Genomic DNA, 25,572 nt, shown 5'->3' with positions numbered 1-25,572 from the left:
CTTCGGTGGGCCTGTCGGAGCACGGCCCGACTCGGCAGAGGCTGTGAAGCAGCGAGCCCCGGTGACTGCTGAGCTGCTCTTGGCATGAGTGGAGAGCACCTTCGCTGCAGCCACGGGGCCAAGCGGAGTGGGGAATTGGGGACCCTGTGTTGCTCCCCAGCTGCCTGAGGGGCTGGAAGCACGAGCAGCGCTGCTGACACGAGATGACCCAAGCTACGGGAGCTTAACTGGGCATCCAGCTCGAGCAGGAGAATAAGTTTCCCTAGTGGAGAAAAGGCAGCGGCATGCCAGCATCCCTACAAAGCCCAGCGGCGGGTGTGCGAGGTGTTTGGTGCCCGGCTCCCATCGCCGCGGACCGATGGACGGATGGACAGGTGGCACCTGGACCTGCGGCAGCACCTGGGCTCACACAGGGGCTTGGCCAGAGCCCATCGGCGGAGCAGCATGGGAAGGAAAACCACCATGTGAAAGGGAAGGGAAGTGGAAAGGGAAAGGAAAATGTCTTTCACTCTCGTGAGTAAAACAAAAGCCACAAATGATTCAAAAGACACAACGTCCAGCCGACAAACAGGGTTACGGCAAGTCCTGCTCAAGCGCCTGCTGCAAAGCGACAAAACGTGCTTCACCTGGGCACTGCAAACAGCCCAGCATGCACGTGTTATTGTGGTTTCCTCCTGGCATAAATCCGCAGCCTCTTCCCTCTTCCCGAGCCCACCATGGGCCAGCCAACCAGCCCCATCAGCAGCAAGCCTCGCATCGCCAGTTGGAGGAGCAGCGAGGGCAGGGGAGCCAAGCGCTCCAAGCAGCAGCCCCAGGGGCAGCCTGCAGCACCTGGCACATCATCCATGTGCTGTGGAAACAGCCGTGGCCGGGACCTGCATGGAACTCACTAACCTCTGCTCATGTTTGGGAAATACACTTTATGCCGCGCTTTAGTTCCAGGCTCCGAAAGCATTCAAGAAGCACGGAGCAACCTGCAAGCGGTGAGACTCAAGGCTCACTGCTCTCACTGCCTCCGCAGCCAAGCTTCCAATATTTGGCAGAGAGATGGATACACGCAGCCCCTGCACCCCTGCCTCACCTGGGGTTTGTGGGTGAAGCACCCCGCTGCGGACCCGGCAGCGGTGGGACACCTGGAAATCGCAGAGTGATGGAGACTTTCATCTCCCCCCTCCGCAGCCGCTGCCACCAAAGCTGGGCCACTTAACGCGCACCAACCTTACGGCGCCTAATCCGGCGGCGTGCAATAAGGCTGAGCACACAGCGACTTTTTACAGCATGTGCATAACGTGCCAGCACAAGCCTGAGGCATTCATGGAACACACCCACACGTGTACGGAGCGGGGAAAAGCGAGGCCACTTGTCCCTGCGGCACTACTTGATAGTCTGATACATCACCTAGGTTCAGCTGTAGGACAGGAGGACACACACTAACCTGCATTACTACTTCCTCTCGTCAAAATACTGACGAAATACTGAAATTTTATAATTTTTTTAATTAAAAAGCTACTGCCTCCAACAGTTGTTTGTTTGAATGAAGGAGAAACCAGGTCTATGCAAAGCGTGGCAGAAGTGAAAAGGAGACATTTTCTGTCTGATTGATGAGATAAAGCCTCCAAATGATTGACAGGACAAAAGACTTTTGTTTTCAGTTGATAGGCAATGCAGTAATTTTCTTTAAATGGCATCTTTTCTCCCCGAGTCTTTCTGGAAAAAGCACAAACGGCGAGACGAACCCCCATATTGAGCTGTATCGATCCCCTGCCCGGGCGAGGTGGCTGAAAGCCAATTACCACCGTGTTTTCTATGGTGCAGAGCCTGAAGAACCAGAGTAGATCAAATACGTGCTTGAGAGCCCACCCTGCTCCCATAACAGACACAATCCCCATGCAAGCGGGTGGCAGCACCAGGGAACACCATACATCCTTACAGCCTGGGTAAGGAGTGCCTTCCCTTACCAGGCACTGGTAAAATCCTACCGCATCCCTGCCTCTTGGCCTCTTTTCCCAGGCTCCCACCCCCACCAGCTTCCCTTCCCCAGCAAAAATAAAAATCAATGCACATGACATGTATTACGGTGACAAATTCAAGGTATGTTAGATGTGCTACACCAATAGGCATCTTGCAGAAAATCAGGTTTAGCCTTCTGGAGGAGCTGGGATGCTCCCCGAGACAGGCAGGTGAGCTCAGTGAATCCCCACAGACACCAGAGCATGACTCCATGAAGTCACCTCTGTCATCAGCATCGCTCCTTCAACATCTCTCGTGGTGACTGAGCCACAGGCTTGCGTTCAGCCCCCAGAAACACTCTCCTGATGAGCACAGGTTACTTCCAGCCCCAGGGGCTGTTCTATCCAGCGCATTCCCAACGTGCATCCACAACACCAGAAGACCTAATCCTGGCAAACACTCACATGGAGACAGCCATAAGGAGCAAGAAATTCACCCTCTGCAGCCCAGCCCTTCCCTTCATGAGTAATCTTTGCTCACACAGGGTGACAGCATGCTGTGAAATCAAAGGGCTGTTAAAAAGCGGGTGTCACCCCATTTATGCGACCTTCCCGGCAGATATCCAAGCAGTACCTGCTGGCTGCAAGGGGCAGCCTCCCTGCGCTGCAAGCGCCACCTGAATAATTCATTTTGGGGGGGATGCGACGGCTGCAGAGTGAGAGGGAAGGGGTGACCTGAGCGAGGTTTGCTCTTGCTGTTTCTCTCTCGACAGCTCCCAGTTCTCAGAAAAAAAACTAAGCCTGGATTAAATATCATTTTGGTTTTGAAGGAAGAAAAAAAGCACAGTGTGAAAATAACAAAAGGAATCTTCTCAAAAACGTGTTTTTCAGACAAAACGATTAGCTGCATTTCAGCCAAAATTATGAGTTTCATAACCTTTTCAGCTATCAGCTTGTACAGGGAAATAAGTAAAGATGAGCAAACCCAAGCTGCCAGCACCGTTAGGACAGCAAGAAAGATGCTTTGCTCTGCCGTGAGCGCATGAGGTGGTCCGTGCAGGGAACACATCGGGGCACAGCTCATCCACACACCCACTGTTTATGCCAGTATTTGGGGATAACACAAAGTCATTAACCAGCAAAGCAAAGCGCAAATGGAAGCAACTCTGAGCATCTGCCCTGGGTCACCGTGTTCGGCTGGAGGGACGAAGAGGACAGAGGCAGGGCAGACCCGCTCCGCTCTCAGAAGCCAAACCTGAGCATCACAACAAATACGTGTGTGCAGAAAATACACACGTGCAGGTCTGTCACAGACATCGCTATATCCCACAGAGCCCGTTTCACCGAGTCACCAGCCAGATTGACCCTGACAAGAAGCAGAAAACATCTTTGTTTGCTAGCAGCAAAACCCCAGCAAGCCAGAGGTAGGAAGTGCACCATCAGCTTTCTGTGATACGGACAGCTGTGTCCCCGATACAGTCTTTTTAAAAATAATAATCATCTATACACGAAAAGAACAGAAACATTATGCTTTGCCTATGAATAATGACTTAGGACACCAGGAAAAAAAAATCCCCATGCATGTTAAATGACATGGCTGTGAGACCATCTCGCATCTGTTATCTGTCTTCGTCGCTCCTCATTTCTCTGGCTTTCCTGAGAAGTTCATACATATTTAAAAAGGCCAATAGCTCCATTACTCCTCACTTCTTATATTATTGGAGGGATTACAGTCCATAAGGGAGAGAAAAGAAAAGAAAGCATCACGGGGAAAAATCTCACCATAGTACTACACCACTATTGACCCCCTAATCCTGTGTCCAAAGCAGTTTTTATCTGAGGGAGGGATGCCCGGGTGGGAAGCACGGCTCTGGGTGTGGAAGTGAAGGTGACTCAGAGCAGGCACCAGGAGGCTCAGACTTTCTTAGCAGCCGCTGTGCAGGGCGGCCAACACGGACCCACTCTCAATGTCCTCGTTGTTCTCCCAGCAGAATCAGGCTGGAAGACTATTAATTATGAACCAGAGCTGGCGTGCTCCCTTCACAGCGGCAGCGATGGAGGAAAAGACAGCCCAGCCCGCTCCGCTGCTTTGGGTTTGCTCCAGAGCTGCAACCAGAGCGGTGGGCAGCATCAGTGACTTTGGGTTTTCTGGGGGTGGTTTTTCCTTTTTTTTTTTTTTATTTTTTTTTTTATTTTTTGCTTTAGCTGACAATCAGTTTCTTTGAGCACTTTTGCCTTTCTTTCCCCCCCCCCCCCCCCAAAAGCAAAGGGAAAAAAAAAAAGCCTGAATCTTCAGTTTGTGACTCAGATGAGAGCAGGCACTGAGTTTTGGTCACTTCCCCCATGAAATCAGAGCTGTAATGGCTTCGTGCTCATACTTACCCTACGGGAGGGCTTGACTTCACTCTGTAATCCTGAACCCAGCGCAAAGAAACTCAAGGCCAGCAGAAACCTCATGCTCAGGCTTTGATGTGACCCTAAGCATTTTAGCACTGTTTCAAAGATCGCTACAAGGTGTCCGAAGCCAGCTCCCAGGGCAGATGAAGCAGCCTGGGCATTGCTCTGCATTTTAGCCAGCGCTCCTGCCTGCTGCTGGAGAGCTGGATGGGAGTCAAGGTGTCCTCTGCAACTGAGCCAAGGCGATGGCACTCCTCGGAAAAAAACGACAGCGAAGGCAACCGCCCATGGCTGCGGGGCTGGAGGGACCCCACCGGGCAGCGGGAGGGCAAACACATCCTTGCTGGAACACCATCCCGGCACCACAGCCACCTTGCCTGCATCAGCCCATCGCTCCTGAGAACTGTTTTTATATATAGTTCATTATATTATTTCCTTCCTGCCCACAGTCACGATGCAGTTCTGTGAAAACTCAGTGTTTATGTACGCTTTTGCCATTAAAAACGTGGAGGGGAAATACGAATTTACTGAGATACCTCACAAGGTACCATCCAACACAAAACACCCAGCAATGACTCCAACCAAGGCGAGGGTCGCTCTCCCAGCGTAAGGAAGCCCAAAGCCTGCCCGATGACCTGCATCCCGTAAGAAGTTTGTAAGGGAAAAGCCGCTCCAGGGCAGCCCGCACAGCCCCAGCGCATCCCTGGCTGAAGCCCCCCACATCCCCTCCACGAGCCCCCCAGCTCTTTTCCCAGCTTTCACCCCTTCACCCTGCCCCAGCCATCAGCCCAGAAGTCCATATCCTTGATTACCAACTCTTCCACCTCTTATTTCTATGCAGAAACTACAAAACTTCCCAGCATAGCAACTACAATGTTAAAGCAATAAATACCTGTATATTTATATAAATATAAATATTGTGGTCACAATCTGCATGGACTCCCTGCCCTCCTCCTTGCTTCACTTAAGACAATATTGATGTGGTGACATTTTTGAGCCTTACAAGAATGTTTTTTTTCCTTTTAGATGGAAATAGATGAAGAAAGTCAGCCTCAGCCACGAGCGTGCTGACAGCCACACCACGAGTACAGACTTCTTCCCAAGGCTGAAGGACAGGTTCACCTGACCTCATCATTATTTTAACCTTATTTCCTCGATTTGGGGGCAGACTCAGAGCAGCCAGTGAAGTTTGCTGGAGGGTAAAGATGCTCTCCACGAGGTTACTCGTGGGTGTGGGTGGCAGTGCCTGATAGGGATTTATTTGCACATTTCTACAATGCCATTACTTCAAAGCTCTATTCTTTGCCCTGACTGGGGCTGCTGACTACGATAAACCACAGCTCCTCTCCCAGATATCCAAAACACACTTGCTAGAGCTCAGCTGTTGCAAAGGAGGACTGGCAGCTGACAAGCACCCAAGTCATTGACTCCAGTTTGCACTGCAAATCTTCCGTATAAACCTTGCTTCAGCTTCAGCTATGGGTGCAGGCTGCAGAAGGACAAGGCTCCAGGGCACCCACGAGGCTTGCGATGCTGAAAACCATGAAAATAAGTGGCACTACCCGCCCGCTCATCGCCACCGTGCCGCAGGACGGAGGGAGCTCCTCTGCAGAGCTTCGACCTTACACACTGATGTGAGATGACAACAATGTACATCGTCACGGCCAAGGCAGCATTGCCACGGAGCTCCCATCAGATCCGTCTTCAGAGCAAGAAACAGGAATGAAAGCAAAGCACGACCCTGCTACAGTGGGGCGAGCCTGGCCACAGTGTTTCTAGCACATAGAGGCACACAAATTTCATTTCTCGGGGTCAAACTCTTTTTTTTGACCAGGGAATAGTCGGCTGGAGCGGGAGGGGACAAACCCACCGATTCTACATGAATTTTAAAGCTGTTCAAAAAGTTACTGCTCCGTGCTCTCGCGCATCCATACGCGGCACATGCAGCTCTTTGCTCACTGCTACGCTTCAGCAGCTCTTCTGTCTTTAGCAGCTGGGGTCCTAACACTGCTAACCGGGATTTAATTTGCTCTTGCTAATATTTTATCCGTGGTATTAGGTCATGTTTCCCTTTCCACTTGAAAGGTATCTTCAGCTTATTGGCAGCAGTGAAATTAATAGAGAAATCATTAGAAAGCATAAGGCTAGAACCGTGCAAATCACACACCACAGAAGATTATTTCCAAACAATAAAATTAATTGGTGTCATCAGCCACTAGCAGAAACACAGAGAGAGTTCCCATTAAAAAACACAGAGGATTATTGACAGCCCATGCCTCCTCATACATAAAACATTTGATGGCATAATTTTATTTTATTATTTTCTATGCATGAAGGCTCTGCCTGCTTGGAGCTGCAGAGGAGAGCGGAACCAGACAGCAAGACGCATCTGGGACAGCAACTGCACAGCAATAACCCAGCTCCCACCTGCACAAGGTAGCTAGAAATCAGCTGAAGACCTGGTGGATTTCATTGCATGGCCTCAGGCAGCATCAGCCACAGCAATTCTCAGAGGACAGACAACCCACACCTTTTGTAAGTCAAGCCCTACAAAGATGAGTTGCCTGGATCCAAATTTACTCACTTCTTTTGGACACCTGGGACACAAGGACTTGCCTGTTGCTGGTGCTTCCAGGAAGCAAATCCCACGGCAAACTACCCAGTCCTGGCACAATCCCCGTTCAGCCCCTGCAGCCTGAAGCAAACACCCTCCTGATCCTCCAAGGTTCAGGTTGGGGTTGACAGCATCTTCCTGGGCTCTCCTGTCACACCAGGGTCTGGCCCCTTGGTGACCCAGGGAAGCTACACAAGCAAGAGCAGAGTATTTTGGCCCTGACTACAGTATTTCCATCCCAATATTCAAAGAAGGCTGCAAAACAGTAAAACCCACGCACCTGGGAGAGGCAGAGAAGGTCACCATCTAGCAAAGCCAAGTAAATACTATAAGTGCTGCCATTGCCACGGTGGTAAAAAAGAAAGAGAATGATTAATTCCAAGCCTTGAGAAGGCATGTATGAATTTGTTTTGTTTCAGAAGAAAAAAAAGAGTAAATAGTAGCCTCAAGTCAGGATAATATTTATTCACATGCTTCACTTTGAAGTTCAGCCCCTGTCGACTTCACATGGTGTGTGCACATGCTAAATCTCCTCGAGAAGAGAGCTTTCTGAAACTGCAGCCCTGAGCAGGGAAAGGAAGAAAGGAAACTGCTCAAACCAAGGTATTAGTGAAGCAAAATAAACCTCGGCACCAAGGGAATTATCACTGTCCCTCCAAAACACAAAGGAGAATTTAAACAGTTTTATTATTGCACCTCCCCCAGAGAGCGCAGGCTTATAGAGCAACCTCTTGGATCCAGGGAACTGAATTTCAAGGCAGGAAAAGCAAAATGAGAAGAGCCCAGTTAATCCCCAAGATAAATCCCCATTCACCTGGTTCCTGCCATAAAGAGGGATTTCTCTATAGTGCCATTTCTTCCCGACATCATTTGGATGCACTTCCACACTTGCGTGAATACCTGGCAAGCCTTAGGCAGGGAAATGGGCAGGAACAGAGACACACGGACAGGCAGAAACACGCTGGGGCTGGTGGCAACACATCTAGACGCAGAAAAGCCTTGAAAAACACCATTACATCCAACATCCCCACGGGAAACTCCTTCCCAGCCCCACACAGCAGGAGCTGCCTTACCGAGACAGGAGCTTGTCTTCAAGACATTTCTGTTTTCTTAAGTAACTCCGGATATTTTCCTTCTTGTGCATGTGCCTCAAGGAGAAACCACCAGCCCTGGGCCGGGCGATGGGGCAGCAGCTTTCTGCATCCAGCCTCAGCACCAAATTGCAGGTCAGGCTCTAAACTACACAGGCTAAAAATCTTTACGTGCTTTGCAAACATTCTGGTGCAGGTTTGCTCAGCGCATGCCAAGGAGCAGAAAAGCAAACAGCCCTGCCTTCTCCAAACAGAAGCACCACGAGGGTCACGCTGCAAAGAGCCATCGTTCAGCCCCTTCCTTTCCCCCACAAAGCAGGGAACTTTTTTTTTTTTCTTTTCTTTCGAAATTCCAAGCGCATTGGAAGCACACAGAATCATTGGTATCAAAATTCCTCTTCCACTCCACCTGCTGTATTGCCCAGAATGCAAACACAGGGGAAAGGAAAGCTTCCCTCTGCATATCTCACATTTCCTACCTCTCTCCATAGGGCTTCTAACTGGCTTTACTGAACACATGGGTGCACCAGGACGCTACATTACACTCTGATACCCTTAATGATCACTACTGGGTAATGTCTCTTACCTGACCTTTCTTTTAGTTGGGTCACTCATATTTATAGTCATGCTTCATCTTTCCTTAAGTGTGCCCTTGTTATGGCATTTACTCGTTTATGTTTCAGAAGAGAATAGGGTAAAAATGGATTTAATGGAGCCAGAAATAGAGCGGAGCAAAACCACAAAAATCTAAAGATCTGCTTGTCCTTCAAGACAGCTTACATGAACAGGAACTTGCTGCGACTAATTTTAATCGATCGCTACCTCTTTACAAGACTTTCTGTGGCAAGACGGAGCTGGAGAAGCATCTCAGAAGACCAAAGGGCCTGAAGCTAAATGTATTTTGGCTGGTTTACACTCTTGTAACACACGGTACAAACAGAAGCGCCTGCTGCAGCTCCTGGTGTGGCTTCACAGACCCCAACAGCTCCCGGGACCGGCACAGCACAACCCTGCTTTCAAAAAGCTTTCTCCAGCAACATCACCCGCCAGCCCAAGTGGCTGCACCTCTTTTTATCCACTTCCAGGGCTTTCAGCACTGCCCTTTCCCTGCATTTTGAAGGTCCCTGCCACTGTGAAAACAAGAAGCCCAAAGCTGAGCATCCGTGGCCACAAGACCATTCGTCCCACGTTCTCCCCAGCCTAGTCCAGTGCAGGTTTTCTCAACCTTCCCTTGCTTTACAAATTCTCCCCCTATCAAGGTTAAAACTGATTAGCTGCCAAAATAATGCGATACGGTGGTGAAGGTTCAGGCTCTATTGCTCCTCTGAAGGATAACTGCCCTTCTGTGAGCCATTGACCAAGAAGAGGCACGTTAGAAGCAGCCCACGGGTGCACCAAGCGCTCCAGCGAGGGGCAATCAAACCCCTTTACGTGCCAGAGAACAGCTGTGGAGGTGGGAGAGGGTGCCCACCGCCCCGTGAGCCCCAGCGCATCTGCGGAGGGGAGCTGAGCAGCACAGCCACCCTCTGCAGGCAGAGGGGCATAGAGGATGGGCTGCCATCCCACCACCACTGTCCTCTCCACTGCCCGGCCTGGCCACCAGCCCCATGCTGGGGCTCATAGTCCATCCTGCAGGGAGGATTCCTGGGAGGTTTTTTGATAGAGGAGAGTTCATGGTAACCAAAACCACCAGCGCCTTCTGGCCAGCCCAGTCCCCAGGTCCTTTGCTCCAGGGAGCACAACCCACATGCAGCCATGGCCAAAACCACCTCTCCGACCCACACAACCCCCCTGCTCCCCTCTCCAGCCCCCTCTGGTCCCCTCTCCAGGACTTGCTGGTCCAGCTCCCAGACTGCAAACAGAGGGGCGAGGGAAACCCAGGCAGAAGCAACCTGTAATTTCACAGCACGAGTCTGCTGTGTGGACCTGGCACAAGTGCTCTGGAATCCAGAGATGGTCCAAAGCTGACCAGGCTCTTCACGTTACTAAGAAAACCTCCTCTCTGGCATTTTTTTTAAAGCCTCAGTCCTGGGAACCTTGCAATTACTTGCTAACTGAGCTTTCAGGTTTATTTTCCAGGTTTCTAGCCCCTTGCAACTGCAGAAAAAGCCTGAAGCATTACTCAGGTGCTCCCTACTCGGTTAAAAAAAAAACCTCTGGAAACAACCCTATAGTGTTGATGTTTTTTAAAGGAAATAACCCACTTCGAAAGCACATAAGCCATGCAACCCCAAAGTCTCTGCAACATCAAAAGATGACTGCACTGGCACAAGAGTCTGCTGCAAGCCCGTGCACCCAGGCGGGGAGCAGAAGGTCCAGGCAGAGCCAGCAAGCCCCTTCCTCAAGGGACAGCCATTGTGAGAAGGCAAAGGACATGACCACACGCAGGCAAAGCAGCACCACAAACGTCCCTGCGCCAAGCGCGGTCCAGAGCTCACCCACCCGCCCCGAAATCCTCAGCCCCAGGACCCCTCTGCAAGCCCTTCGCTGAGCTCCTGCTCTCAGAGCCTTGCACCCGCAGCCGGCCCTGGCTGTCCCAGTTTACCCCAAAAAACCTACATCTGGCAGCTCATCAGGAGAAACAGCACTGTGAAAAAAACCCACACACCAGCAGGATCCCGGCAGAAGAATTTTAACCCTTCACCTGCCTCCGCATCCCTCATTTTCTTCCCTTTTTCACATCCCGTTGGCATTTACGATCTCCTACCACCATGCCAACTAGCGTGTCCCAGTTTGCCCAGGAAAGGTGGAGGAGAAGTTCTGACCCAAGGACAGGCTGAACGTGGCCAGGGCTAATGGCGAGGCTGCAGCGAGGGGAGATTTCATCAATGCACAAATGGAATTTGCCAAGAGGCGTTTTAAGAGTCAATTCTTCACAGTCCAGTAATTAGAACAATATTATGAAAAAAGGCAAGGGGGAGGGCGGGAGGCAGCACACACACTGGACTCGGCCGATGGAGGAAACAGGCTGAGCAAACAGAGTCAAGTGAGGCCTCAAGGCAAGAGTCCTTCACATGGCTCCCTGCAGGTTGGATTTAAACCAGAAGTTTATCCATTTCCTAACTCTGGATTTTTCTGTGCATGCATGTTTTTAAGTAAAACTTCACACTTACATCAAATATGGGCTAATGACCCTGACCCAGCTTCCTCCTTTACCTCAAAAATACCATCAAGGTCAATGGGGTCCAATGTTTTTTGCATCAAAAAGCTTCCAGGCCAACACATTCAACTCAAGGTCCTGCTACAGACTCTCCTAGTGACTAATAAATCTCTGTGCGTGATCTCAGACATCATAAAAGTCTAATCCCATCAAGCACTCCGTCCCAAAAATAAGATTCCCACAGAGGAGCTGTCATCTAGGTCTACAAAATCCAGAACACCCCACATTGTTGTATTAGCCGAAAACGCTTAAAATTAGCTTCCCATCCAGCGCCTACTATAAGGGGATGAAACATCCCAGCTGAAAAACAAAACCAAACAAAACCTACGTGCTGGTGGATCCATCTCTAACACCTCCCCAGCCGTTGGCGCAGCCTCCCCGGGGAGCTGCTGGGGTCTATTTGCTGCTGCTCCCCAGCATCCCACATCGCTGTGCCCGCAACCCCAGCTCTCGCAGCCAGCTTCGCCGTCTGATTTCCAGGAGCCAAAAAAATTCATTTTAAAAGAAAAATTCACTTGCTGTGCAAACCTAGCCTCTGCAAAGACAGCCTAGGAGCAGCACTGATGTGTGGGGTTCAAGATGAGACTGACTCTGTACGAGGGTTATTCACATCTGATGGAAGCGAGACTCAGCCAGTTCAATTCACATCTGCAACGAGCTGTGATCTCAGCTCCGCTTCTGGAGCACAGAGGTTCTTTTGATAAATCTCTCTGTACAGGGACTAAAGCACTATTTCTGTGTGAAAAAAATATATTCAGTTGTTTTGGGTTGGTTTTTTTTTTTTTCAATAATCTTTACAGTCCACTGGCTTGGAAGACCAAGTTTCTCTTTTCCATCGGAGAGCTGTTGCACCCCCACCAGGCTCAGGTACATCGCTGGGACAGCAGAGCAGTGCCCGGGAGCCCACCATCTCACACCCCAGCTCTCTAAACACTTCTTTTAAATTAGTCCTCCAGCACAATCCCCAGTTGCTTTCCCTTTTGCATGCACCCAGGGGAAGCCAGGGTGTGACAGAACACCCTCAGTATCACACCCAGCGCTTGCACCCAAAATCCTGCCAGGATCCCCAGCTCTCATTTAATTCTCAGCACACGCTTGTAGCACCAAGCCTGCTGGAAGGTCTGTGGATGGGGAAGAATCCTTCCTCATTGGTTTTCCTTGAGAAAACTCTGCAAAGCTTTTCTTTGCCAAAGCTCCACCCTTGCACCAGTTCTCTCCAGATATATTTTAAATTAAGACGTACAAACCCAAGAGACAGAGAGAAGAGTACACCGGTACGAGAGCCATGACTCTGTGTAAGCACCTTCCATTGCACCTCCAAGGACCGTACAACACAAATAGCTGCGGAGCCGCCTCCCTACTCGTATGAGTAATTAACTGTCTTCAGCAAGGTGACTCCTAAAGGATGTGGGACAGCAGCAGGTCAGGGCACAGGACTGCCAGGTCTGTCACTGCTCCACTGCCACCACTCTGCAGGGCCTGGACAAACTGCTGCTTCTTGGGCCACATCTACACCAACCCATCAGACAACGCAGAATCCATCTGTTGCATAAGTTATCCTCGCTGCTCCATCATCTCCAGGCTTCAGCCTGTGGCAGAGCAACCAAGCATCACGCCGCAGCCTTGAGACCCTTCATATGCTTCAAGTCTGACACGTGCTCCGGAGCTGCCTGAACTCAGGGTGACCTTGGAGGTGGCACACGGAAGAGGTGGAGAGCTGGAAGTAAGCTCTCCCAGACAGCCGGAGTCGCAGAAAAGGTGCTGTGCATCAGTAGCTGGCAACGTTAAGGCAAAAAGATGAAGCCTTGTCCTGGGATTAGGATGGGAAACATCATCATCCCAAGCCCCAGAAGAACATGCAACCTGCTGGCTCCAATTTACATGTTACTTCCAACCCATTTGCACATCGCTCCTTCCCCTGAAGTATTAATCACCTTTTTCAAAAGTTAAGTAACAGGCTGTGAAATCCCCACCATCTGTCAGCCAGGGAGAAACCTCCACCACAGCTCAATCAGCCTCTCCCACACAAGCCTTTCTCATTACTAGGAATGACTGCAAGCATTTACCAAGGCCACGCTGGCTCAAAAATTCCTAAAATTACAAACAAGACGCCTAGAATAGGAAACCATGACAAATGCCACAAAGTGCAGTGTGTCCACATCATTAGCTTTACCCAGGGTGCATTAAGGCTGCTTTCTTGCTACCACGGTTATGCTTTAATATGTAATTAGTAGGAAGAGAACGATGTTGAAGAGGAGAACGTCTCACTTACATGCACACCATTAAGACTGAGAGCGTAAATGAACTAGCCGCAGCATCACCATCTGAGGCTCATTAACTGGAAGAGCAAAGCATTAAGGGTGAGCAAGCGTTGCCGTCCCACCAGGGTTGCAAGCCCTTTGCTTGTACGGCACAGCCACCCCATCTCCCTCCTCTGCCAGCTCTGGAGCCAGGCAAGGAAAAGCCTAAGAGAGCTGGAAAATACAGTGGCATCTGTCCCCAGGAGAAACACACCTGCCCTTCCAAAGGGAAACTGATACTTAAAGATACCCGTGCAGATGGTTTGCAGATGCATCGCTCATCCCAGCCTCACCTGCGATGTTGAGAGAGAAGCTTTTGAAAAGCTCCTGAAAGCAAATTGCTCCCTACCAGCACCACAGCTGCAGCCCAGCGCTGTGACCCTGTGTTACTGCCCAGCTCCTCACCTGCTGCACCCAACGCAGCCCCTGCGCGCCCACCCTGCAGCTCAGGGGTATCCCACCAGGTTTTCCGACCCACTCTATCCCTCGTGTGCACGCCGATGCTGGCCCACAGTGGGCAGGCAGGAGGAACCCCAAACGTCCAGGGAGTTTTTGAAGAAGAAGTATTTCATTTCTGAAGGAAAAGGAAAGAAAAAAAATCCCCTCTCTGGAAGCCCTCCAAGAACAAACAAGCAGCCCATTCTGACAGCCAGTGGAACAAAATAGTCTGAGGTGTGCCCCCGCTCCCCTGCCTGCTTAACTCTTCCCCCATGAAGAAGTGTGGGAGGGAGATGAGAAACCTCCACAGCATCCCCAGACGAGGCTAGTCCTGGTTTCTAAAGCTGTCCCTGCCAGTGGACAGGACCCACCAGCCACAGCCTCAGCAACCTGAAGTCCCTCCAGAGACGGAAGACTCGGAAGTGACCAGGAGCGGGTTAGAGGTGGGGTTGCAAGCAGCAAACCTTGCTGAGATGCGGGTAGTTTGGTGCCGTTTATTTGCTTTGAAACGTTCACATTTCTCTTCCAGGAAGTGACCATCCAAACGGGAAGTACCGATCTAGCAGGAGCACGGTGGGACCCTGGGTTTGCCCACCAAAGCCTGTCTCCCTCCAAGCATCCCAGTCCTGGCCCCTCTCCTGGAATGCGCTGGGGAAGGAGCACAGGACACCCAGGCTCCTCTCGGCACCGGGATGTTTGTGTCCAGGTGCGATACTTCAATGTGCTGACTTGTTCCAACTCTCCTGCCCCAAGGATCGCCACAATTCCCCATGGAAGCTTTCTTCCCCACCCCCCTTGTTTTTCTTTACTCTGGTTCATGGGGAAGATGCTGTACAGAATGACCCTGAGCACTGGGGTTTGTGGAGTTCAGCCAAGCCAGTACTTTCAGGCTGATAGTTTCAGTTTTTGCCCGTTCTGCTAAACCATGGTTACACCCGCCTGTTAATCTGTTTCAAGAAATGTTAATTATTATTTGTAACCAAAGCATTTCCCCCTGGGACAATTTCATCATCAGTCGCTGCAGTTCCAAGAGGCTGAGAAAAATGCGGAAGATTTTAATGAAGAAATAGAAGAGCTCATTATAGAATAAAAAATTTCTTTTATTCCAAGACTCCCTTAAGTGACATTACCTGGGATGTATTTCCCTCCTTTTCCAACACACACTGAACAGTTAAGCTCAAGCAGTGGCAGATGAGCTGAGCACCAAGACATACGACTGACTTTGCCTGTCGACACCTTTCAGTCACGATGATGCTCACTGTATTATTAAGTCTCAAACAGCTGATGACATAAGAAAGGAAAAACATCTTGAGGGGTTCCAATGAAACCATGCATTTTTCAAACAATAGCCAAAACCTGCTGGATGACCCAAAAGAGCCTGGCTTCTCCCCTCTCCCCATTTTTAGAGACATGGACTGGTATTTGAACACTCACAGGTTACTCAAGGGGGGAAAAAAAATAAAAATATCTTTTCCTCCTGATCTTGTCTAAAATTACTGCAAGGGGAGCTCAGACAAATGACGAAGGTACAGGAAAATCAATTTAATACATATTAAGGATATGCATTTATCCATGTCCTGATCAATACCTCAGATTCCTTGCACGTGAAAAAACACTTACATCACTGCTTACGGCCCAACAGCAGAATTCTCCCATCCAGACTACGGGAGTTACAAAAGATCCTGCCCGTACTTGTTTGATCTGAAACATAACACCTCTTAATGTGACCCCTTGGAAAAATACTAGGGAAAGCAGCCAAGAAGGAGGAAAGAAAAAAAGAAAAAGAGAAAAAAAAAAGAAAAAAAAAAAAGAAAAAAAAAAAAGAAAGGCAAAGCTTCCCAGAAGGAACATTTCTGGTTCTTTCAGTTCCACTGAGAAGCTGCACATCTATAAAGAGTCCAGATTTCTAAGTAGGGGAGAGAAGAAGGGGAAAAAGCAGAAAGAATTTGCCACAGCATGGCAAAAAGCTCTGGCAGCAGTGAATAGCAAAGGGCCGTGGGCACTGGTGCCCAGCTCCTGCTCCAACCCAGGCACCAGCAGCTGGGACTCGGCGTTTCACCTGCCCTGTTCGCATGCTGGGCTGCCGAGCCCACGGACGATGCGCGCTCACAACCCCAGAGACCTCACAGCACCTCTTCTCTGTGCCCCCAGAAACCAGAGCGGCTTTGCCAATGGCAGGAACTCCCACCGCAGTGATTCCCTGTGCCGGTCCTTGCTCAGTGATGCACAAAGTCCTCGGCAAGGAGCCAAGCATCTCCAGGGAAAGGCTCCCTGCTTGGCGGAAGCTCCAGCGGGTGCCCAGCTGACACAGAGCTGAACATCAGGAACCACAGGAGCGGGTCTGATGCTGCAAAGCATTTCTTGGCAGAGAACCCAGCCCTGGTAACCAGAGACCTTGGGCGAACGCAGGGGTCTGTTCTCGGCCGTGCAACATCCCACCAGCCCTAATCCCAAGCAGGAAAAGCTGGCTGCAAGCGGAGACTCTCCTCCCACAGCACTGATGGGAGCCCAGTGTGCCCCCTCTCATTCTAGCCAGAGGGGACAGGAGGTGACGCCATGGCCACGGCTCAGTGGCTCCACTTCCAGCCACCCTACCTGGGCTGGCAAAGCCCAGGGATTTCACCGAGGGGCTTGCTTTAGGGTGCAATGTAAAACTAACTGCATTTTAAAATGTAAAACTAACTTGTTGCCTATGCATGATTTAAGGCTCCAGTGCTGTTACTGGTCCCTTGAAGACCACAAAATACACCAGCGTAGCCCCTTCAACATTAACCACGTCAGGCAGCTGGGAAGATTCAGAGTCCACCAGATATTTCAGGGCAATATTCACAGCTGAACAGGGAGAAATTTCCAGGATTTGGAGCCTAAAAACCTACACTACCAGAAGTGTGGCAGCACCTACCACATCCTTCACAGCAAACACCACCCGGGTAAGTGTCCTATGCAGGGCATGGCACTGCGCAGCAGAAAGCAGTCGGCTACACGCTTGGCTAGCTGCAAAAATCTGTAATTTCATGTGTCCTGTGTTTTAGGGAAGTTCAGCATCAGGGTTTCCTGTACATACTTTTAGTGTTCTGGCTGAAAACATCTGCTGGACATACTGCACCTGCTACTGCAGCCACCCCATGAACCGCCGCTGAGGTCCTCAGGGTGCTGGGGAGCAGGAGGATGGGAGGAGGGTCCCTGCATCACCCCACATCCGACAGCATCACCCCAGACTAACCTGCACCGCGGGACGGTCACAGGCGATACAGAGCTGGGTTCATATGGAGAGCGAGACAAGCAGCCCCAAGCCCAAATCAAGCCCCAAAGTGGCAAAGGTGGGGAGAGGGGTGAAATAAACCCAACCCAAACTGCTCCAGTCTGGTTTTGCCATTTATAGCCTTCATCCCCGTACCCAAATCTCCAGTACAACTCCAGCAAAGACATTTGAAACATGGATGGCCAAACACCAGCTGATCTAATGACAGCTGAGCAACGTGCCAGCACGGAAGGGACCAAGCATCACCCGCAGCTCCTGCAGGCAGCTAGGGAGCTAACCATCAACTGGCAGGCGGTGAGGGCCCTGCACAGGCATGCCACGAGCTGCAACGGCAGGGCTCCCTCCCCCGTGCCCTTCCCCATGCTCTCATATGCTTCCCGGAGCCAGGGCTTCTCCCTCGGGCAAGGACTGCAGCACCCAAGGGCTCTGGGCAAAACCCTGTGGGCAGCATCCAAGTTGCACGTGAATTTTCAGCTTGTTGACAAAGCACTTTGGTCGCTTTGAGAAGCACAGCAGTGGTCCCTAAAGCACAATATTGCCCTGCAAGAGCTGGGGTGCTCTGCACGGACACATGGAGGGCAGCGTGGGCTCAGGGTGCTGTCCTGGGGATCCTTCTTCAGTGGGGATGTCACGGAAAGCACTGGGCAGGCAAGGGGTTAAGGGGGTTCCTGGTTTCTCCTATGCAATCACACACACAATTCCCTTTGCTGACCAGTTACTCTACTACTCTCTTGGGAATTTAAAAAAAAAAAACAAACCCAAAACAAAACAAAACCAAAAAAAACACAACACCGACATACCCACACCCTTCTTTTGGAGAAGTCTTCTCACTTCCCACCCCACCCACTTCACCCAGGCTGTGCGAGTTCTACAGCAACTCAAAATGTTTTCATCTGCGATACGACCCCTTTCTTGACACGCATCCAGCCACCACAGCAGCCTGGTCCAACACAGCACGGTCTGTCCGGCTGCCCCAGTCTTCTGGGAGATTTGTAACTACCCAGGAGCCGCCGATGGGATGCTGTGCTCGGCCGCCTGCAGCACCGCTGAATGCTCCTCTCCACTCCCAGACGCTATCACTTCATACACTCGGTGGTGCATACAGCAAAATGCAATACTTTTCATTTGTTCTTGGCTACGAGAGGTCAGAAAAAAAAAAAAAAAATCCCCCAAAGTCAAGAATGGCAAAAGCCAAGCTGCTCCTACCGCCAGCAGGTCAGCTGCGGGCGGGCAGGCATGGGGCTTGCTTTGTTACAGCAGCAAAACGCAGCCATTCATCGGAAAGCTTCACCATATGAAATATATTATTTCATCTAAATCTCCCCCTTTGTTCCCTTTATCTGCCCAAACTTGTGTTCAAAAGGCACCCTTTAAAGTAGCACTGCAGGGATATTGACTTGTACGTGAAGTTGGAGATATGGAGGGAGGGGAATTCTCAGCAGAGAAACAGGGAAAAATACAAACGACCAACTCTCAGTTATTAATCCCTTAAATAATTCTGACAACGCTCCCCACCCTCCTATCTGGAAAGGGGCAGAAAACTCAGTTTTCTGACTCTCTGGCAAGAGGTGGGGGGGGTGTCAAAGAGGAATGGGGGGATGACAGCAGTCAAACCCCATTGCAGCTCCCCCAGCACCCCATCCCAATGGCCAGTGAGGCGGCACCTCTTGCTTTGCGGATTCTCCAACCCCAGGGTGCTGGTGATGAAGCTGAGGACATATCTGCAGCAGCATCCCCATGAGGACACCTCGGATCTCCCCAAGGGCTTCCCAAGAGCACTCCGCGCCAGCTCACCGGCAGGAGGAAGGGGACGCCTTTACATCAAAAATTATTCTGAAGATGCAAATGCTTTACAGAAGGCACACACCGCTTCAGCTCTGATAGCACCAGCACATCCCCTCTTTGGCAGCCCTGCTCCTCCTGCCACCACCAAGGCGGCTCTCGCTGGAGCATGCCGTGCTCCAGGCCACCCTCCCCACCACCCACGGCTCCTCCCCGGCACTTCGGACGTGCAAGACAAGCCATGTACAAGTCCTCCGTCAGCCACCCACGAGGCATGCTCGCCAGCGAACCTTGGTGGATTTAATTCAGGGGGAGGATTGACCCAGACCCCCGTCCTCTGAGCCCTGCTTGAGCTGCAAGGGTGGTGCTGCTCTCACCAACCTCTGGACCAGAACCAACCGAGTGAAAAACACTATTTAAATCTCAATATCAGTATCTCCTCATCTTTCAGTTGACCTGTGAGCCGCTTCCCTTTTTCATTTTCAGCACAGCATCATTTTGTATCTGTTGGTCAGGGTAGGAAAGACCCCTATCTCGCGGGGGGGGGGGGGGGAAGCTTTTCCAAACAATACAGGAACTTCAAAAAAAGTTTGAGACTATTAAATACATGTCAGAAGAGCAGAAAGGAGTGGGAGGCTAATAAATGGCACGCTCCACAGGTTTATGAATATTTGAACTATATTTCTCAAAAAAAAAATAGTACATTACTGCAACTTATTGAAAATGAGTAACTCCCTTTAATGAACCTTACTACCATCATGCTGACTAATAGAGTGATAAAGAGTTTAATCCATATTTATGTACATTTTATCTCATTATAGTTGGTGCCAATAAATTAGCAAGTCCAATAAGAGTTACATTTTATACCATTACTGCTATTAAATGTGCATGAAGGACCGTGCAACAGCACACCGTACATGAGCACCAGCTTTTTATTTTATTTCTTTTTCAGGAACCAGGCTGTGCTAGCGAAGCCTGGGCACAGCACCCCTGCAGAGGCAATATTAACAGGGGGGTTTCTTCCTCCGAGCACTGCACACTGCGCTGCTTCTGCGTCCTGCAGCAGACACCCAGCCACGGAGAAACCCTTCTGCAGCTGTCACTGGTGATTATGGATAGCTTTTGAGCCGCTTTAAAGGGATAAAATTAAAAAAAAAATTAAGAACCATCTCATAGGAAACAATAGAGCAATATATTCTTTCAAGGTGTCTGAAAAGGGGCACAGCCTGAAATACAGGCTGCCAGCATCACTTGGGGAAACACAGCACGTCCCTTGTCACAACGGGACTGCTTAACAACTGGACAACAGAGGGGAAAAAAAAAACCAGCTATGAGCAATTTAAACTGGCCTTTCGACTCCCTTGGGTAACTGGGAAACACTGCAAGCAGATTACAAGAAACATGACGCATCTATTTGGCAAAAGCCCACACTTGCCAATTACCCGACATCCCGTGTAGGCAGAGACGGAGCTTTTCAACTCCACAGGGGTTTCTGCTGAAGAAGCCCACATGGTTCACGATCTTGTCCCACCAGCTGTTATCCTGGTGACAGAAAGAAGTAGTAACTTCCCAAGCTTAAAACTCAAGGAAGTAGCAAAGGCAGGCATAAAAACCTCAGTCCTGGACCTGAGCAGCCCCCAACCACACTTGCTCCTTTGGAGGAGGCTCCATCCATCCCACAGCAGCTCCTCCTTGCTGAAGCCCTGGCTCAGAAGCCAAAGGGAGCTATGGAAATCTCCCTCGGGAAAACAGCTGGTCAAGGCAAGACTGACGCATCTGATTTTTTCCTCCTCTTCTTAAGCACTAGTGGTTTTCTTCCACTAAGAAACCCACAAGGACTCCGCAGATGCCGGAGGAACGAGCCCTCTACATATAGCCTGGCACCACCTAAACGCGAGCCCCTGCCTTTCTACTCAGTCAGTGCACTGCAGCAAACTCAAACGTTACTACTAGTAACCGCTGATCTCCCTGGCCGCCTGGTTTGGAGGAGAGGAATAACTACTCAAGCGGCATCCAGAGAGGGAACACCCAGCACCACTCCACAAGGTTTCCGTGTCATTAAACGGGCGACTATTACTGTGCTCTGTTCAGAAAAGTCTCCTACGCAGCCTAAGTGTCTTGTAACTGCAAAACGCTATTGATCTAAGGAATGAATAGCTCCAGGAAGAATTTTTTTGTGTGTTTGGGCAGTGGAAACGTGGATGAGAGACTCCTTTGGCTCTCGCCCCGACTCAAAACGGAAAGGCGCTTTGGTCAACAGCAGATTTTTTTCCCTGTTTGTTTGCTTTGCCACTGTTGAACGCAGATCTGAGGGTAACGTGGGAATGAAAGGTGGCAAAGACAATGGGGATGTTTTGACAGGCTTCCAGAGGGATTTAGGGTGGTGCAGACCTGAACAGCTGATACCTCCACCAAACTGATAAAAAACTGCTTTGGGAAAAGATCAGCCAGGTTTTTGTACACAGAATCTGTGCCTCCCACATCTTCTAAGATCGTTTGAGGATGACGATGCACGTGAAAACAAGCAAGATCCAGGCAATAAAGCTACATTTGGATTTCTTGGAAGTTTGTAACAAGTTTCTTTCCAAAGTCTCCTAAAAATCTAAACTGTCATGAGGTAAGAGGGAATGGCAAATCCTCTCCCAAGTCACAAACCTGAACATCCCCCCCAAAAAAAGTGAACAAAAGGAGAAGGGAATAGCTGTTCCCTAACCAGACCAAAAAGGAAACCAAACTGTGTTCAGCCGCCACGTTCCAGCACTGTTTAACGCCAGGCTCTATTAACAGGCATCGTAGGCAATTTGAAACAGCACAAAGCAAGAGACAATGTGGTGATAAAGCAGCATTTTAATTAGCAGTGGTTCTTTCCCCAGCCCAAAAGGTTCCTTCTGTGCATTCATATTCCCAGAACAACAAAAGCCCTCTTGTATTTCATAAATCAAAAAAACTCATAAAACAAGCCCCTGCAATTGCACATTCCAGATAATGGTCCAGAAATAAATTAGGCAATAAATATCAAATAATATATCCCCATCAGCAGTGAAAATCTACTCTTTGGATAATCAGAAGAGAAGATGCCTTCCAGCAGCTTATGCCTGGTAGCTCGGAATAGGTAAAACAATAGAGCGCTTTAATAAATCTTTTAACACCTTTTCCACTGAAGAATGTAGCAATTGTCCTGTGTAATAGCCTCCCTGAGCCCGGCATCCATCAGAGTAACGGCACAGCCCTGCTGCTGTCCCCGTCAAAAGCCAGGGTATCAGAACAAGAGCCACTTGTCAAAACCAGGTAGGATTTTCCTGCCTCGCAGCTCAGTCTTGTTCAGCATTCGGTGCCACCCATCAATTACAGCAAAACACAGAAACGTGCCCTCCTCTCCCATCTAGGTGACACATGGCACAATACCAGCCAGCACCTAGGAAGAAAAAACCTCCAAACACACATTTCTGAGAAACTCAGGGGACTCGTTTCACGCTGGCATGAAACTCCCTGACTCCCACAGCCACTCACTGGCCACGTTACAAAACCGACAGTGATTTCAGCTGAGCTACGTCACTCGCCGCTGGGCGCAGAGGCTGCAGCCCCTGGGGAAGGACCACGCGAGGTCTGTGCCCACCCTGGGGCAAAACCAGAAGCACTTGTGGATGAAGGGTCCTTGCCACATGGTTGGTACAAACCTGGGTTATAATGATTTGTAACATCGCTACAGGGAACCGGGCTGCTGGGGATGCAGGGCTCAACCCCAGGCTGGTTAATGGCGAACAGGGGTGATGCTTAACACTGGTCCCAGTGTGCTGTCCCTATGGGAGCCCACGGGCAAGGAGATGCATGGCTCTGCCCCGGCCACCTAGCAAGGCACCTGGAGCTGGGAAGAGGACCCAACGTCCTGACCCCAGCGAAGCACCCCATCCCCAGGGCTACAGCCTCTTCCCAACAGCTCTCACGAGCACAGATCCATCGATTCCCCCCCAAAAAAAAGACATTTTTCATAAGGTGGAGCCCAGAGGCTTTGTAATCTAAAGCAGAAAGCTTGAAGGCTTGATCTCCCTTCACCGAGGACACAGCAGACTCAACCCCTAGATATGCAGGCTACCAAAAGCACTGGGGAGCAGGTGCCCAATGCATGGGTTAAAGGGGTGCAGAAGCTGCTCAGAAAGCCACAAAACCATGACACTTCCATCCAAAAACCTGCAGCACAAATCCGGAGAACCAGCCGGTGCCAGCAGTGCCAGAATCATCACTTTTGAGGAGCACAGGAGTAACTCTTACCTTTCCAAAATCCCGTACATCAAAGAGGTCAAAGGGATCAAACAGATCGCTGTTTCTTAACCCAAATTTGTCGTGACACACTTTTAGGAAGGTTCGGATGTTCTTCAAACAGAGAAACTAGGAGAAACAAAAAACAAAGGGAGGGAAAAAGTGAGCAAGACAAGCACAAATTGTAACTGAGATTTACTGAGTTAAATTCACATGAGAGAGAATTTAACAGGGACTTAGAAACCCATGCGGGAAAGCTGCGCCTTGGTTTATTTGTTGTTACTGAAGATGTCAGACTCCTGGTGCCCTGTGAGGGCTCCTGTGTTCTCAGCTGCGCACCAGAAACAAACGCCCTTTTGAAAAACAAGTTTCCCATAAGGTAACATTGCAAAAGGGCTGGTAAACTCGAGCCAGGACTTTTCCCTTTCAAGGTCGAAGCCAAATATAAATTACAGCTGATGTTCTACAGAAGCCCAGCGTTGAACTTTTAACCATTTCCAGCACAATCCCATTTGGTTCCTTACAGAAGGGACACACGTTACAGCACTGATTGTATGCACTGCTGTGCAACCGTACACCTGTGTGCATATATACATCCCAAAGAAAAGACTGGGACAGGGAAAATTAGGGTTTTTTTGCTTTGGGGTTGGAAATAATTGAAAACCCAAACAGCATTTGTTCCCTCGCATCTCCCAGATGCTGCGGGCACCACTAATGCTGACAGATCCACAGAACACCAGCCAGCCACATCCAGCCCCTTTCCACCAGGCTCAGCCACGGGATCTGCTCCTGACCCACCTCGGATCCCATCCCCAAGACCAGGGCAACCCCTGGGACTGTTTCCACAAAGCTTTGCTCATCTTTAATCTTAGCCCATTTGAAGAGGCAGAAATCTCACCCCTCTAGAGCCCACCCTCAGCCATTCAGATAGATCTCCACTGGCACAGCAATATTGTTTCTCTTCCAAGAAAATCCAGTATTTGACTACAGCAATTAATTGGTCATTTGTTTGCGAGTGTCAGGGATTTGGAAGTCCAGGGACTCCAGACGGTCTCGCTCCAGTGGTGATGCCTGGCAGCACTGGGGCTAAGATGAGAAAAATAAAAATCCGCTTCATTTTTGTGGCTGCATCACCTCCTTTATCAGGAGGGACCTACTCTGCTGAGGAAGCCAATTAATTCCACTTCTTTCTGCACCCTTATGCTATTCAAAAAAATACCTTCAATTTATTACTGTATTTTTAAACAACTTTTTTTTTTCTTTTTTTATTTTCAGCAAATTCCTCACAAGTATGTAACAAATATGTTAGAAACCTAAGTAAATCAACCCATCAAAGGGGTGAATCATCCCCATGTGATAAACAGGCACAAGATGCAAGCTGCCTTTGGGTGGATTTGGCCGGCGTGGTTTTGTCACAAGGCACAATCTTTGCTCCCCAAATTGTCATCAAACCAACACCATGCAAAAACACTGCTTGCAAACTTCACCAAGAGTTGAGTTCCAAAGCACAATAAAACAGCTTAATTTTCTTTTAATTGAAAGAATCAAAGCTGAGTCTTTGGGGCCATGGTATCTCTACAGACAGGACCGCGATTGCAGCTTGCCGTTATCACCGCATTTGGGATTATACGGGAGGTTTGTGGCGATGGATTGGCAAAACCACCTCATTAACAACCGGCTGGTTCACCTACACAAAGGAAGAAATAACCTTTTGCACTTCTCCCCCTTGCCAGCCCCCTCTGCCAGATCTCCCCCAGCATGGGGAGGGGGTCGCCCAGGACATTCCCCTCACATCAGCGCCTTCTTATTAGACAAGCAAGTGCCAGAGGCAGAAATTGAAAACAATTCTGGTTTTCTAGGGCATTGGTCTATCTCACATAAACACTGCAGTAAATAAAATCTGTCCAGACTGAGAGGGGGTTTTGGAATTGCTTTACAACCTCTCTCGCCAATACATGTTATTTCATAACTTTATCTTCTGGGTCTCTGCAAGAATTTACACCCTGAGCAAACCAGCTGCTTGCAGCAGGGGCGTATTTGCTGTTGCGCTGCAGTCTCACCGATTTCAAATTTCTAGCACGTGTTTATTTTAAACCCTTTTAAGCCTCCAGTCTTGAAAGTTAATGACACAGGTTATAGCCGTAATTACGCGCAGCACGATGCAAGCTTCCTCCGCAGAACTGCCCTGCCTTTCCTCAGCGTTTGCTCCCCACCTCCCGCTCGTCCCAAGGCTGGGGCAGCACCAAAGGCTGAAGGGCTCAAGGAAATCTGGACTTCCACCGCACCGACATTCAGCCAAGAGACCATGGGTGTGAAAACCTG

At 49.8% G+C, this 25,572-nt stretch overlaps 1 protein-coding gene across 5 annotated transcripts in view; it reads right to left on the bottom strand.

Annotated features, from left to right (window-relative positions):
* VAV2 (vav guanine nucleotide exchange factor 2) overlaps nucleotides 1-25,572 on the bottom strand; it is a 148,969-nt gene that overhangs the window by 92,170 nt on the left and 31,227 nt on the right. For all 5 annotated transcript variants that reach the window (XM_040606757.1, XM_040606753.1, XM_040606754.1 and 2 more), the window contains exon 2: nucleotides 23,263-23,379. In XM_040606757.1, coding sequence (XP_040462691.1) covers nucleotides 23,263-23,379 — 117 coding nt within the window. The remainder of the gene's footprint in view (nucleotides 1-23,262; nucleotides 23,380-25,572) is intronic.

This window comes from Falco naumanni, chromosome 9, assembly GCF_017639655.2.
Source record: "Falco naumanni isolate bFalNau1 chromosome 9, bFalNau1.pat, whole genome shotgun sequence".
In the NCBI taxonomy this organism is placed as follows: domain Eukaryota; kingdom Metazoa; phylum Chordata; class Aves; order Falconiformes; family Falconidae; genus Falco; species Falco naumanni.
The sequence above is the reverse complement of the archived record's forward strand: the minus strand, read 5'-3'. Positions and strand labels throughout refer to the sequence as shown.